General features: G+C 51.2%; 1 protein-coding gene across 7 annotated transcripts in view; it reads right to left on the bottom strand.

Annotated features, from left to right (window-relative positions):
- The window catches only part of TCF12 (transcription factor 12), a 174,752-nt gene extending 173,090 nt beyond the window's left edge, over positions 1 to 1,662 (bottom strand). For 4 of the 7 annotated variants that reach the window (XM_052807253.1, XM_052807257.1, XM_052807258.1 and 1 more), the window contains exons 1-2: positions 1,518 to 1,662; positions 132 to 231 (exon numbers count right to left, since the gene is read on the bottom strand). In XM_052807253.1, the coding sequence (XP_052663213.1) occupies positions 132 to 206 (75 nt within the window). In that variant the 5' untranslated portion in view covers positions 207 to 231; positions 1,518 to 1,662. Of the gene's footprint in view, positions 1 to 131; positions 232 to 663; positions 826 to 1,517 lie in introns of those variants that run through there. The other 3 variants (XM_052807256.1, XM_052807254.1, XM_052807255.1) reach the window with 3 other exon arrangements.
- Positions 1,663 to 12,411: the final 10,749 nt, after the last annotated feature.

The raw sequence follows: 12,411 nt of genomic DNA, 5'->3' as shown, positions 1-12,411 counted from the left end.
GACATTACATCAAAGTTCAGGTGTCCAACTTGGCTGAGACGGACCTAGCCGAGCCCTGCACACTGCTGCCCCTGCTCCTCGGCTCGCTTTACCACGCCGAAGTCATGAGAAGACCTCGGAGAATGTCCTACCGCACTGAAGTCCAGCAAGTCGCTCAGTTCCTTGTCAGTCCCTATTGCGGCCATCCTCTGCTGCTGGGAATTCATCTTCCTCCGCTCCTCCGATCACCTTCTAGGGCACAGGGAGAGAGGCACAAGCAGTAGTACTTCACCGCGGGACTGGGGCCGACCCCCGGCCCTGGGAAGCCGGCCCCTCGCGAAGCAGCAGGGCCTCCGGTACCCCCGCAGGTACCTCTGCACCCCCGAGGCGGGGGTGGGGGAATCCCCGGGGAGGCTCGCCTTGCCTCACCGGGCGGACCGACGGAATCGGCAGCGGCAGCAGCAGCTTCCCCAAACTAACCAACTCGCCTCAAGTTTCCTCGGGCTCCCTTTTCTCCCTCATTCCGCTTCTCCCCCACCTCGCGCAAGGCACAGGCGCGCCGCAGCGGGGCCGCCGCCAGGACTTAGGTCCGTCCCCCCCCCCCCCCCCCAGGCAAAGCGAAAGCAAATAAACAGCCGCGGCCCAGCGAAGTCCGGGGAATTAGCGAGAGATTAAGTGACTCACTGTCTCTGCAACAATGGGGCTGACAAGCGGGGCTGGATGCGCCTCAGCAGAGCCATCTCTGCCCCGGCATTATCGCCGACCGCCTTCCCCGGCGGTGGCGGCTCTCCCCACGCACCCGCCCAGCGGGCCGCGACCGCCGCTCCGCGCTCGGGACCGCGGCGGGGCGGGAGCCGCCCCCGCGCACCGCACGCGCACACGCGGCGCGGGGCCGGGCGCGCGCGCGCGCCACCACCGGGCGGGCGGGGGGGGGGGGGGTGGAATGCGCGTGCGGCGGGGGACCTTGCGCGCGCGCGGCGCGGGTTGGGGGGGGGGGGATGGGGGGGGAAGGAGGGGCTGCGGGGTCCGCGCCTTCCCTTGTGCCCGGCGGGCGCCGTGGGGGAGCGGCGGGGGCGCTGCCGCAGCCCCGCTCCCCTCCAAGTTTCGTGAGGCGCCCGGCGCGCCGGGGCCGGGCTGCGGCCGCCGCGACCCTGTATGAAGCGCTGGGAGCCGCGCGGCGGGTAACGCGCCCCCCTCGAACGCCGCCCGCGGGGACTCGCTCCTGCCCAGGGCCGGGCGCCACAGCCCGCCCGGGGTCCGCGGCCCGCCCCGCCGCCGCCGCCGGAGACCCCCGGCGCGCCGCACGCACGGCCACCCGGGCAGCCGGCCCCGGCTGCCGCCCCTCGGGCTCCCCAGCAGCGCCTCCTCCTCCGCCGCCGCGGCCTCCCCTGCGGCGGCCCCCGTGCAGCCCCGCTCCCGCCCGGCCGCGGCCCCCTGCCCCTGGCCGCCGCCTCTGCCCCTGCGACCGCCCGGCCGCCGCTTCCCTCCCCCCACCGCTCTCTCCCAACTTCTCCCGGCCCCTCGCCGCCCACACTTACCTGCTGCCCCCCGTACGCTCCAGGGACCAGGGCTGGTCCGGCGGCGGCGGGCGGGCCGCGGGCTGGGTGGGAGGCGACGAGCCGAGCGCTCCCCCCCCCCCCACTAGAAGGAACTTGTGGGTTTCCCTCAGGCAGACATTTTTTTTGCTTACAGAGCCTCAGCACCACGTTCACGGCTCCGGCTCCGTATCCCTCCGCGCCGAGCGCCGCCGCGGCCTTAACCCTTGACGCGCCGCGCCGCTACCGGCCGGGGGCGGGCGGGAGGCGCCGCCGCCGCGCTGGCGGCCGCCCCACCGGCACCCCTTGGAGCCGACCCGGCACCCGCCTCGCCCCCGAGCGCAGCGGCGGGACGCCCCAGCGGCGGGGGCGGGGGGGGGGCTGTCGGGGCCTTGCCTGGGCCCGGATTCCGCCCGCACCGCCGCGCAGGAGCGCCGGCGGGCGGGTGTCGGCGGCGCGGGGAGAAGCGGGACCCGTCGGCCCGCAACGGGCACCCACAAAACCACGCACCGCACGGGAACAGACCCCTCGCCGCCGCTCCTCAGCTCACCCAAACGGCCAGCACAGACCTCGGCAGGTAGCGCTGACCACAATGCACGTGCCCCAAACACCCCAAATACACTATCACGCTCACCCAGCATCCACATGCCCTAAAATACGCCTAAATACTTTTAATATATCCATCTCACGTTGCAAAATAAAACTGCATATGAATTACACCAAGCTATAAACATTCGTTAGCAGCTTCCTCTTAAATACATAGTTAAAACGGTAACATGTCAAAGCATAAAAATATGTATGTTCACCCAAGAATGCAAGACCACACATTCAGACCAACTCTGCAGTTCTCTGAATCGGGTGATGCCAAAGGTGAATCAGCCCAACGGTTTCCACGCAGGAATGGGACCCAGCGTGTGAAGAACCCGAGCCCTCATTTGGGTCCTGCCACTGCTACAGACGAGTCACTCTTTTGTGCTCCATCTCCTTCTCAGAAGGCAGCACCACCAGTCTGTCCTGCCGGGGAGTTTATTTCATGTTTGTAAGCCGCTCGGATACAGCAGCGTAACGGCCTATTCGAAGTGCATGGCTTTTCCCAGCGCCAAGGAGAGTGATCTCGGTGCACACCCGACGCTCAGTTGCACACACGTCTCTCAAGCCTGCAGAGCCCCCAGGTGGCACCTACTTGCCACCACCTGCGTCTTGGCCTGCTCTCTTCTGACCCTGGCTACCGACCCTTCCCTCTGAAAGTGAGCATTAGTCATCTCTGCAGCTACCGGCATATTATTCTTTTGGAGCGAGGGGACGTACAAAACACAAGGGCAGTGAAAAAGGATACTTAAAATGCTGGAGAACCTAAAACGCTCCAGGGAGATAGCGCAGTCAGGAGAGGCAGGCTGCGTGGATGAGCGTTCATGCCTCACGGGCCGCTGCTTGGCAGTCCCTCAGGTTCAGAAAGCAGCAGGCTGTCCAGAGGGTTCTCCAGCCCCCTGCCCGTCCCTTCCAACTCAACTCTTCCCACCTCCAGATCCCGACTGTGATGCCTTCCACAAACTTACCACCCTCAGGCAAAGACAAACTGGAGATTCTGGAGCCTTAAAACATTCTCCTCCATTTTCCTCCCGTATAGGCTGTGTACTGGATGATCATCTGGCCTTGTGAGTCTATGAATATTCATATATTTGCCACTTAGAAATGCAGGAAGCAATTTGTATTAAAATACCAACACAATGACTTCCATTCTCCGTGCCCCTGAGGGACATAAATGTGTACTTTTCCCCTTTGATGTATAAATAACACTTCATTTTAGAGGAAAGCACCCAGTGACAGAGATCACTGTACATTTCATGAGGAATGCCTTTTAACATATTTCAGTTACAAGGAAGATCCCCTATTTACATAGTGTGAAAATATTGTTGTTTCTCTTGAAGCCTTACTTTTCAACCAGTACTGGTACTCAGTACCGGTTAGTACACCTGCAACACTGATAAGCACTAATTAGACAACTGGCTAAATCTAAAGAAAGTAGAAGCAATAATGCCAAAAATTATTTGTACTGATGTGTAACTGTATTAAAATTAAAACTTAATTTCAAACACAGTACTTTTTATTTGCCCTCTGACCTAAGGTTTTAAGGCTCACATTTGTAGGCTTTTATTTGCAGCTAGAAACCTTGAGTGAAAGATGATATATCCAACATAATCCATGACATAGCATTCAAAGATACACAAAATATTGTAAGATATTCCATTTGGTCCACAATGACATGTCACTGTCTCTCATGCAGGTGCTGGCAGTAAACACACTCGTTACCAAAAGTCACATTCATAGCAGCCATTCTTCTGCATTACATCTCTATGGGATGACTGTCCTCTTCGAAAAACTTCATTTCCAGGCACCTGTAGAAAAATGACCAGAACATACATGAAGTTTCCAGAAATTATGCCAGACAACTTAGCAAGTACCCAAGGCCTCTCAGAGAAAAGCATGCTTCGGCCCAAAATATACTGTGAGTCTGACCTACAGGAGATTGCTCTGGGGAGCCAAAATTGTAATAAGTTGGCCAATTCAGAAAATTCAAAAGAAACTCATGCAGGTAGCTTGACTAAAACAGTTGTGAAAGATCAGTAACTATCACATCCTGTATTACAATAAAATTCTAAAAAGAGATTTAACCTGATGTTTCCTGGGTACTGAACATCATCCGCCACACTGGTGAGATTTGGAATCTTTAACCTATTCAGTTTTTAACTCCTCTTCATGTAACACTCATCACAATTAACATGTACACTCGAAAGATTGAGGCACAATATTCTATGTCCGTGCAGTATTGTCTTTCACCCCTTCTCAGAATCTCCAACCCCTTTCTCAAGCTGCTACTTCGTACCCTTTCATCTCTGCCACTCCCTATAAATTCTTCCTGTTCAGTGCAAAGATAGGAGTTTAAAAAAAAAAAAAAAGCATTGCATATGCTTATTCCACCATAGTTCTACACAGAAAATGAAACAGAAAGCAATGTGATCAACATTAAAAAAAAAAAAACCACCAACAAAAAAAATCCAAAACAAACTCTCTGCTTTCAGCTATTTAGAGGTCTTTATGAGAAAATATGACCAAGTAAGACTTCATAAACATTTAAAAACATTTGAAGAAATAGGTATCTTAAACCTGGTTTGGACAATTACAAAAGTTTTCCATTTGTAACAAATACTTCCAGTTTCATTCCTGTTTCAATCCCTAGTTACACTTCTTTCCTTACACATATGCAAATGCAGCAACCATACCACACAAATCATACAAAAATTAAAAACTTCCAGCTTTACAGTGATACAACAGTACCTTCCTTGTACATTACACAGAAGGCTGAAGTGCCTGCCTGAAGTCTTCTGCAACTGTTAACACCCTTTTTTCTTTCATTTCTTTAAAAATAAAAGGTCTTCACTACCTAGGGAGCAACGGATCAAATGGACAGCACAGAAATAGAGAAGCAATCATAAACATCAATCTTTTTGCTAGTGATTTTGTGAGCAAGGACTCCAGCAATCAGGGCTAAATTCCTGAAGATTCTTTCCCAGCCATATTATCATCAGTGAATTTTCTATCAAGATAAATGAATTTTTTAGTCTTGTGGATAAATACCCTTTCCTTAGAGAAGTCTTAGGTCTTTCACAGAGTAATGCAAATGACAGACAGGTAAACCCATGCACATGAAATCATCAGTGAACTCCAGACTCTGACAGAGCATACAACACAACTGTAAATCTTTATGGTAACAGCCCTGACAGCTCATCTACCAACATCAATATGGTCAGCTACCAACCAGTGCAATCAGGGAACTGCTAGTTGCCAGATGGCGATGGCAACATTCTTCCGCACGCTTCAACAGGACCATGAAAATGAAGAATTACATACAGGACATAAAAAAATTAAGAGGAATATAAAAACCAAATCACTTGAGCACAACCCCCTGAAAATAATCACACGCATACACTGCTTCCACAGCCTTCATGAATTGCTTTCCACCCACTCCTTAAAGGAAAAATATTTGATACAGCAGACAGCTGTTGTGCATTCAGGGATGTGAGAAAATGTATTCCATATTACTATTTAATGTATCACGCCTGTGTGAATAAAATCATTAAGCTTGCATGTCTCCTTTTGGTTTATTTATTCTTAAATTTACACACACTGAGTTAATTCACCACCACCACCCAAACTGTACGAGCTCCTAGGGTGCTCCCCGACAGAGCATTTGACCCAGGGTGGAGTTTTCACTGGAACGGCTCCTTTAAATCAACACGTACCTGCTCAGCCTGTATCCGCAGCCATCAATTTATCCATGATAAATGCTATCGCTCAGCAAATCCATAGACCTGGAGAAGTCAGCAAACCTCCTTTCCTGCTCCAGTTGCTGGGTTTTTTTGTAACAAATTCCCACCCTCACCTAAACCACCGAATCCTTTCTACTGCTGCTTCCAGTAGACTTCCCAGTATGGAGAGCAATGCTCATTTTGGAGTCAGCAATAGGGAGAACACCACCTTGTTTCCTGCAACTAGCAGGGACTTACTGACTTGTTTCTGGGGTCACTTGGAATCTGACTCAAGCCAATGAAAACTAATTAAAAGATTTTTTTGTTGTCATGCATGAAACTTTTGAATTAAGCTCTTGGGGAGGCACTGTGTTCTTCCTACAGCTCTTCCTTCCGAAGCAGATGCTGGAAAAGCATCCTACAAATGAGCTTACAGCTGTATTCCTATGACCAAGCCTCATGATTGCGCAGTGCTTACTGTTATCAGTACAGCCCATCTTACAGATAACTGAATTTGCTGCCTCACTTACTGCCTGCTATATTTACCTCGCAGTAATTAAAATTATATAACATATATATTATGTAACATATTCTACAGTAGGAAAGATTTAGAACGTTTGCAGGAGACTACAGTGGTGAAACCTCTCACCAAACAGGATTACTTACGAGGGGACCAGAGGGAGCGTGCATGCAGGTCGACTACTGTGAAGTCAAAATCTGTTTCGATGGGGGCACTGACAGCTACTGACAACATGCTCGCCGACAAGTACTTCTGGCTAAGCAGGAAATGGGCAAAAGCTTTAGCTCGCCGTAAGGGACGATCTATCACAGGAGGAATTCCTACAAAAGCGGAAAGTTGACTTGGGGGGGGGGGGGGGGAGGCGACTAAAAAGAGAAATCGCGGCGGGAGGGCCCCATGGGAGGCGGCCTCTCCCGTCCGCACAGCGGGGCCTCCCGCCGGCCCCTGACGGCGGCCAGACCCCGGCGGCGGCAACGCCGCTCGGCGAGCTGTCGGGGCCGGCGCCCGCCGGGCACATCAGTGCGGACGGCGGGGGAAGGGCCACCGAGAGGCGCGGGAAGTTGCTCCCACCCCGCCGGCCGGTCCCTCGGGCGGACCCGCCCCGGCGCCGCGGCTCTGGAGCCCAGCCCGCCCCCAGCACTGCCCCGGTCGCGCCGAGTCTCGCTTCCCCGGGGTCGGCCAGCCGCGGAGGGACCGGAGCTGGCCGCGCCCGCCCGGCCCGGCCCGGCCCGGCCCGGCCCGGCCCGGCCCGGCCCGGCCCGCCTCCGGGCGCACCGCCGCCCCTCAGCGGTGTCGGCGGCGAGGCGGCCCCCGCTCCGCAGCGCCCGACCGAAAGTTGCGCGGTGCCGAACAATGCGGCGAGGACTATTTATCCTTCCGCCGGCCGGCTGTGACGGGAGGGGGGAGGGGGGCGGCGGAGGGGGTGGTGCGACCCGCCGCCCAGCGGGCGGGAGGGGCCGGGGCCGCTCCTCGCCTCGGGCTCCCGGGGCGGCGCGGCTGACCCCTCCCCGGGCCCGGTTACGAAAGCCGGGGGAGCCCGGCCCCGTCCCGTCCCGCCGAGGCCCGGGAGCGGCTGTGGCGCGCTGCCTTGTCCCGTCCCGCGGCGCGCCGAGGGCCCTTGTGGGGGCGCGGAGCAGCGTCGCGTCCCCTCCCCGCCGCCCGGGTTTCCGCTGCGGGGCTGCCCGGGCGCCAGCGCGCGAAACGGCTCGTCCCTGTAGCGGGGAAAACTCTTTAATTCCCCGTGTTCCCTGGTGCCGTCCTGCCGCCGCCTCCCGGCTCCCCGTTCTCCGCCAGGAATTAAACACGAGCATAAGGTCTCCATACGAGCGGAGCGGAGCGCAGCACAGCTCGTGGGCCACGTGTGCTCTGGGAAACTTTGATCCTCCTGCTTGTAGCTCAAGAAATGAAGCTCAACAGTTTAAATCGAAAAGCGACTTCCAGTTCACACAGGAGGTGGTTTGGGTGCTTACGTTGTTGAAGCCGACCTTTTTCAAATTGACTAAAACCAGTTAACAAATTTAAGCTAAAAGCAACATGATGTTTTCTTGCTTCTACAGTACCTTCTTAGTTAAGGAGAAATAAGTAGTCACAGGAGATTTACACTAGCTTAATAAAATTAATCCCAAATTATACTGTCTTCAAAGGTAACTTTAAAAAAAAAACAACCACAAACAAAAAACAGGGTGATACAAAGCTTAATTTAAATAAGCACCTGAACATATTCCTAAGTAAAGCAGTCATTAAATCCAAAGCATGTTGACATCCCTGGGGAAAAAAGTTCCTCTTCCCAGTGTATCTCAACCTTTCTGTCCCGGAGCCTTCAGCGTGGCAATACCTGTTCTTTCTAGGAAGCGAGTAACACCACGGCAATGAAGTGGTACTGGAGAGAGCTGGTGCAGCCAGGCGGGTAGGCTGTGGGGCACAGCATGGCTCAGCTACTGGAGGGACAGAGGCTTCTGGCAAAAAGAGTGCAGGTGCTCTGCTTGCCGCACCACTCTGAAGTCCTTCATTTTAAGAAAACTCATTTATAAACTCAGAAGACACAGATTACAACAAAGAATCACATCAGTGAGATTATAAAAGGGACTTATTTTCAGTGAGGAAATTAATACAAAGTTTTAAGTTTCCTGTGTAAATTATATGCCCTTCACTACAAATTTTTATGATCGATTGCATCATGCAGTTCACTGTGAGCAGTTTTGAAATATCCCTAGAATAAGTATTACTGCCAAAAGCAATTGGGCCAAAGCATCTTTCACCAAAAAGGTGTCTCACACTGAAAGACATTGGCTAGATAGTCACAATGGAGTTAATTGGCACAGAGGGTAAAGCATGAGTATCACCATTTTTAGCCTGGTTTCCTAGGGAAATCGGTTGCAGACAACTACACTGTGTTCACATGGATGGATGCATTTCCTGAATAAATCATAAACTTATTTGCGAATTTCAACCACAGAAAATGAGGCGATCACGTTCACACACATTTAATGGAAAGGGGGATTAAAGCAGAAAAAAAGACGACTATGTTGGTGCACCTACTGAAGAAAAGACTAGTTGAGGTCAATCCTTGCCAGCAATCAAAGAACCCAGACACAGGATGCAAAGCCAGGGGAAGGTAACTTCAGGCAGCCTCCCTTCTAGCAGAACAATTTCTGATATTCTGCCTGCCACTGGGAGCTGGAACCAGCAATCTGTTTTACACAGACCTTTTTGAACATTTCCCCATCTCCAAAGTTTCACGGGAGCCAGAAAATAATTGCTTTAATGTAATCAAGAGCCATATAGCCCACAGATAATGTTTTCCATTCTAGAACTGCTTGAAAGAATGTAACTGAAGTTTGACTACAGCCATTCATCAGCCAGTCCCAGATGGGCCTCTCATGCGTAGGATTCCCACTGAACACCAATCCCCTCCCTGGCACTGAAGGGAACAGGTTCTGTCCCTCACACAACTAATGGACTGTCAGATGATGCATTCTGGGGAACTAAGGGATGACAGAGAAGACCAAATTTACAGAGCAAAATCACAGCTTTGAAGATTAGTAGGAACTCTTTATACCAAGCACATACAGAACTACATTTTAAATTACACTGAAAGTTTCATTCCTTAAATCAGTGGAGTGATAATACATTGGGGTTAGTACTGTTCTCTGTCATTTGTTTGGGGTTTTTTTTAAGGTTTTAGGAAAAAAAAAATCTTAAACTTTAAGTTCTATTTTGAAGAGTGCTGCAACCTCATCTTAAGTGGACTCTCACATGAAGAAAATTGCAGATATTAAACTATTTCCCTCCTCATATATTACCATGATTATTTTGTCCAACAATATCTGCAGAGCACATCAGATTGATTTTCATTTGGGAATACAATTGTGGGTAGTCTCCTTGTCATATGTATTTATAGTTTCATTCTAATTAATATAAATATTTGTAGAAATAAGGAACAGTCTTGCAAGTGCTCTGTTCATCAAGTATTGACTGACTACATGTAATGTTCTTTTCACATGAATCATTTAGGATTGAGCTCCACAAAATGTATATCTCACCCTTCATAATTTGCCCTTACGTGGCTCTTAATATAGTAAAATCAGGGGGAGTTGACTCAATTATTGAAGACAGTTGACTATCCAAGATCCAGAAAATCCTGGTTGTCCATCTCAGAGTGGGGAAAAAAAAGTTTCACAAATAATAATGTGATAGGATTACTGTGTACAGCATATTGCTATTTTGACCATGAATTATTTCCATGACAGACATGCAAATATTCAAGGCCAGATGACTTCAACAATGGTACCCATGCTTTTGATGAACTAGTTTGCGTTATCTCATCCAACTCCCTCTTTTATCACATGTAGATGAGGCATCTTATGCATTCACATGGTTTTGACATTGTCACATGCAGATACTTATTGCAACTACATAGTTTCCAGATGCTACAGAATAGTACAGCATCCTATTCAAGAATGTGCCTAACAGGAATTTTATGAGCTTGCACTCAAACTAGAAACTAACATAGAAAATTATGCAGGTTATACCATGCGGTAGGTAGTCCATACAGGTCTCAAGTCGAACCGCTGAGGAAAACGACCAGCCTGGCTGAATGGGGAGCTTTTGCGAGGACTTAAGAAAAAAAGAGTTTATCATCTCTGGAGGAAAGGGCAGGCAACTTGGGAGGAGTACAGGGATCTTGTTAGATCATACAGAGAGAAAATTAGAAAGGTGAAAGCTCAGCTAGAACTAAATCTGGCCACTATCGTAAGGGACAACAAAAAATAGTTTTACAAATATGTTAACAGTAAAAAGAATCCCAAGGAGAATATCTTTCCTTTAATGGATACAGAAGGGAACGTAGCAACCAGTGATGAGGAAAAGGCCGAGGTACTTAATGCCTTCTTTGCCTCAGTCTTTAATAGTGAGTCCAGTCATCCTCAGGGTACTCCACCCCATGAGCTGGAAGGTAAGGATGAAGAGCATAACATACCCCCCTTAATCCAGGAGGAATTAGTTAGGGACCTGCTACGCCATCTGGACACTCACAAATCTATGGGACCTGATGGGATCCATCCAAGAGTACTGAGGGAACTGGCAGAGGTCCTTGCCAAGCCACTCTCTATCATCTATCAGCATTCCTGGTCAACAGGGGAGGTCCCAGAGGACTGGAGGCTTGCCAATGTGACGCCCATTTATAAGAAGGGTCGGAGGGAGGATCCGGGGAACTACAGGCCTGTCAGCCTGACCTCGGTACCGGGGAAGATTATGGAACAGTTTGTTTTGAAAGCACTCACATGGCAACTCCAGGATAAGAGGGGGATCAGGCCCAGTCAGCATGGGTTTACGAAAGGCAGGTCCTGCTTGACCAACCTGATCTCCTTCTATGACCAGGTGACCCGCCTAGTGGATGAGGGAAAGGCTGTTGATATTATTTTCCTAGACTTCAGCAAGGCCTTTGACACTGTCTCTCATGGCATACTCCTTGAGAAGCTGGCGTCTCGTGGCCTGGATAAGTGCACTATTCACTGGGTGAAAAACTGGCTGGATGGCCGAGCCCAGAGGGTTGTGGTGAATGGGGTGAAATCCAGTTGGCAGCGGGTCACAAGTGGTGTTCCCCAGGGCTCGGTGTTGGGCCCTGTTCTGTTTGATATCTTTATCGATGATTTGGATGAGGGGATTGAGTGCACCCTCAGCAAGTTTGCAGACGACACCAAGTTGGGAGGCAGGGTCGATCTGCTTGAGGGTAGGGAGGCTCTACAAAGAGATCTGGACAGGCTGGATCGATGGGCTGAGGCCAATCGTATGAAGTTCAACAAGGTCGAGTGCCGGGTCCTGCACTTCGGTCACGGCAACCCCATGCAGCGCTACAGGCTTGGGGAAGAGTGGCTGGAAAGCTGCCTGGCAGAGAAAGACCTGGGGGTGCTGGTTGACGGCCGGCTGAATATGAGCCAGCAGTGTGCCCAGGTGGCCAAGAAGGCCAATCGCATCCTGGCCTGTATCAGGAACAGTGTGGCCAGCAGGAACAGGGAGGTGGTTGTTCCCCTGTACTCGGCACTGGTGAGGCTGCACCTCGAGTACTGTGTTCAGTTTTGGGCCCCTCACTACAGGAAAGACATTGAGGTGCTGGAGCATGTTCAGAGAAGGGCAACCAAGTTGGTGAGGGGCCTTGAGCACAAGTCTTATGAGGAGCGGCTGAGGGATCTGGGGCTGTTCAGTCTAGAAAAGAGGAGGCTGAGGGGAGACCTTATCGCTCTCTACAACTACCTGAAAGGGGGTTGTAGTGAGGTGGGTGTTGGTCTCTTCTGTCAGGTGGCTGGAGATACGACAAGAGGAAATGGCCTCAAGTTGAGGCAAGGGAGATTTAGGTTAGATATTAGGAAAAATTTTTTTACTGAGAGGGTTGTCAAACGTTGGAATGGGCTGCCCAGGGAAGTGGTTGAGTCACCATCCCTGGAGATATTCAAAAAGCGAGTGGACAGGGTACTCCAGGGCATGGTTTAGGGGGCATGGTTAATGGTTGGACTCAATCTTGAAGGTCTTTTCCAGCCGAAATGATTCTATGATTCTATGATTCTAAGTCTAG

The sequence above is a fragment of the Harpia harpyja genome, chromosome 14 (genome assembly GCF_026419915.1).
Source record: "Harpia harpyja isolate bHarHar1 chromosome 14, bHarHar1 primary haplotype, whole genome shotgun sequence".
Taxonomy (NCBI): Eukaryota; Metazoa; Chordata; class Aves; order Accipitriformes; family Accipitridae; genus Harpia; species Harpia harpyja.
Note: the sequence above shows the minus strand (reverse complement) of the source record. Positions and strands in the feature narration are given on the sequence as shown.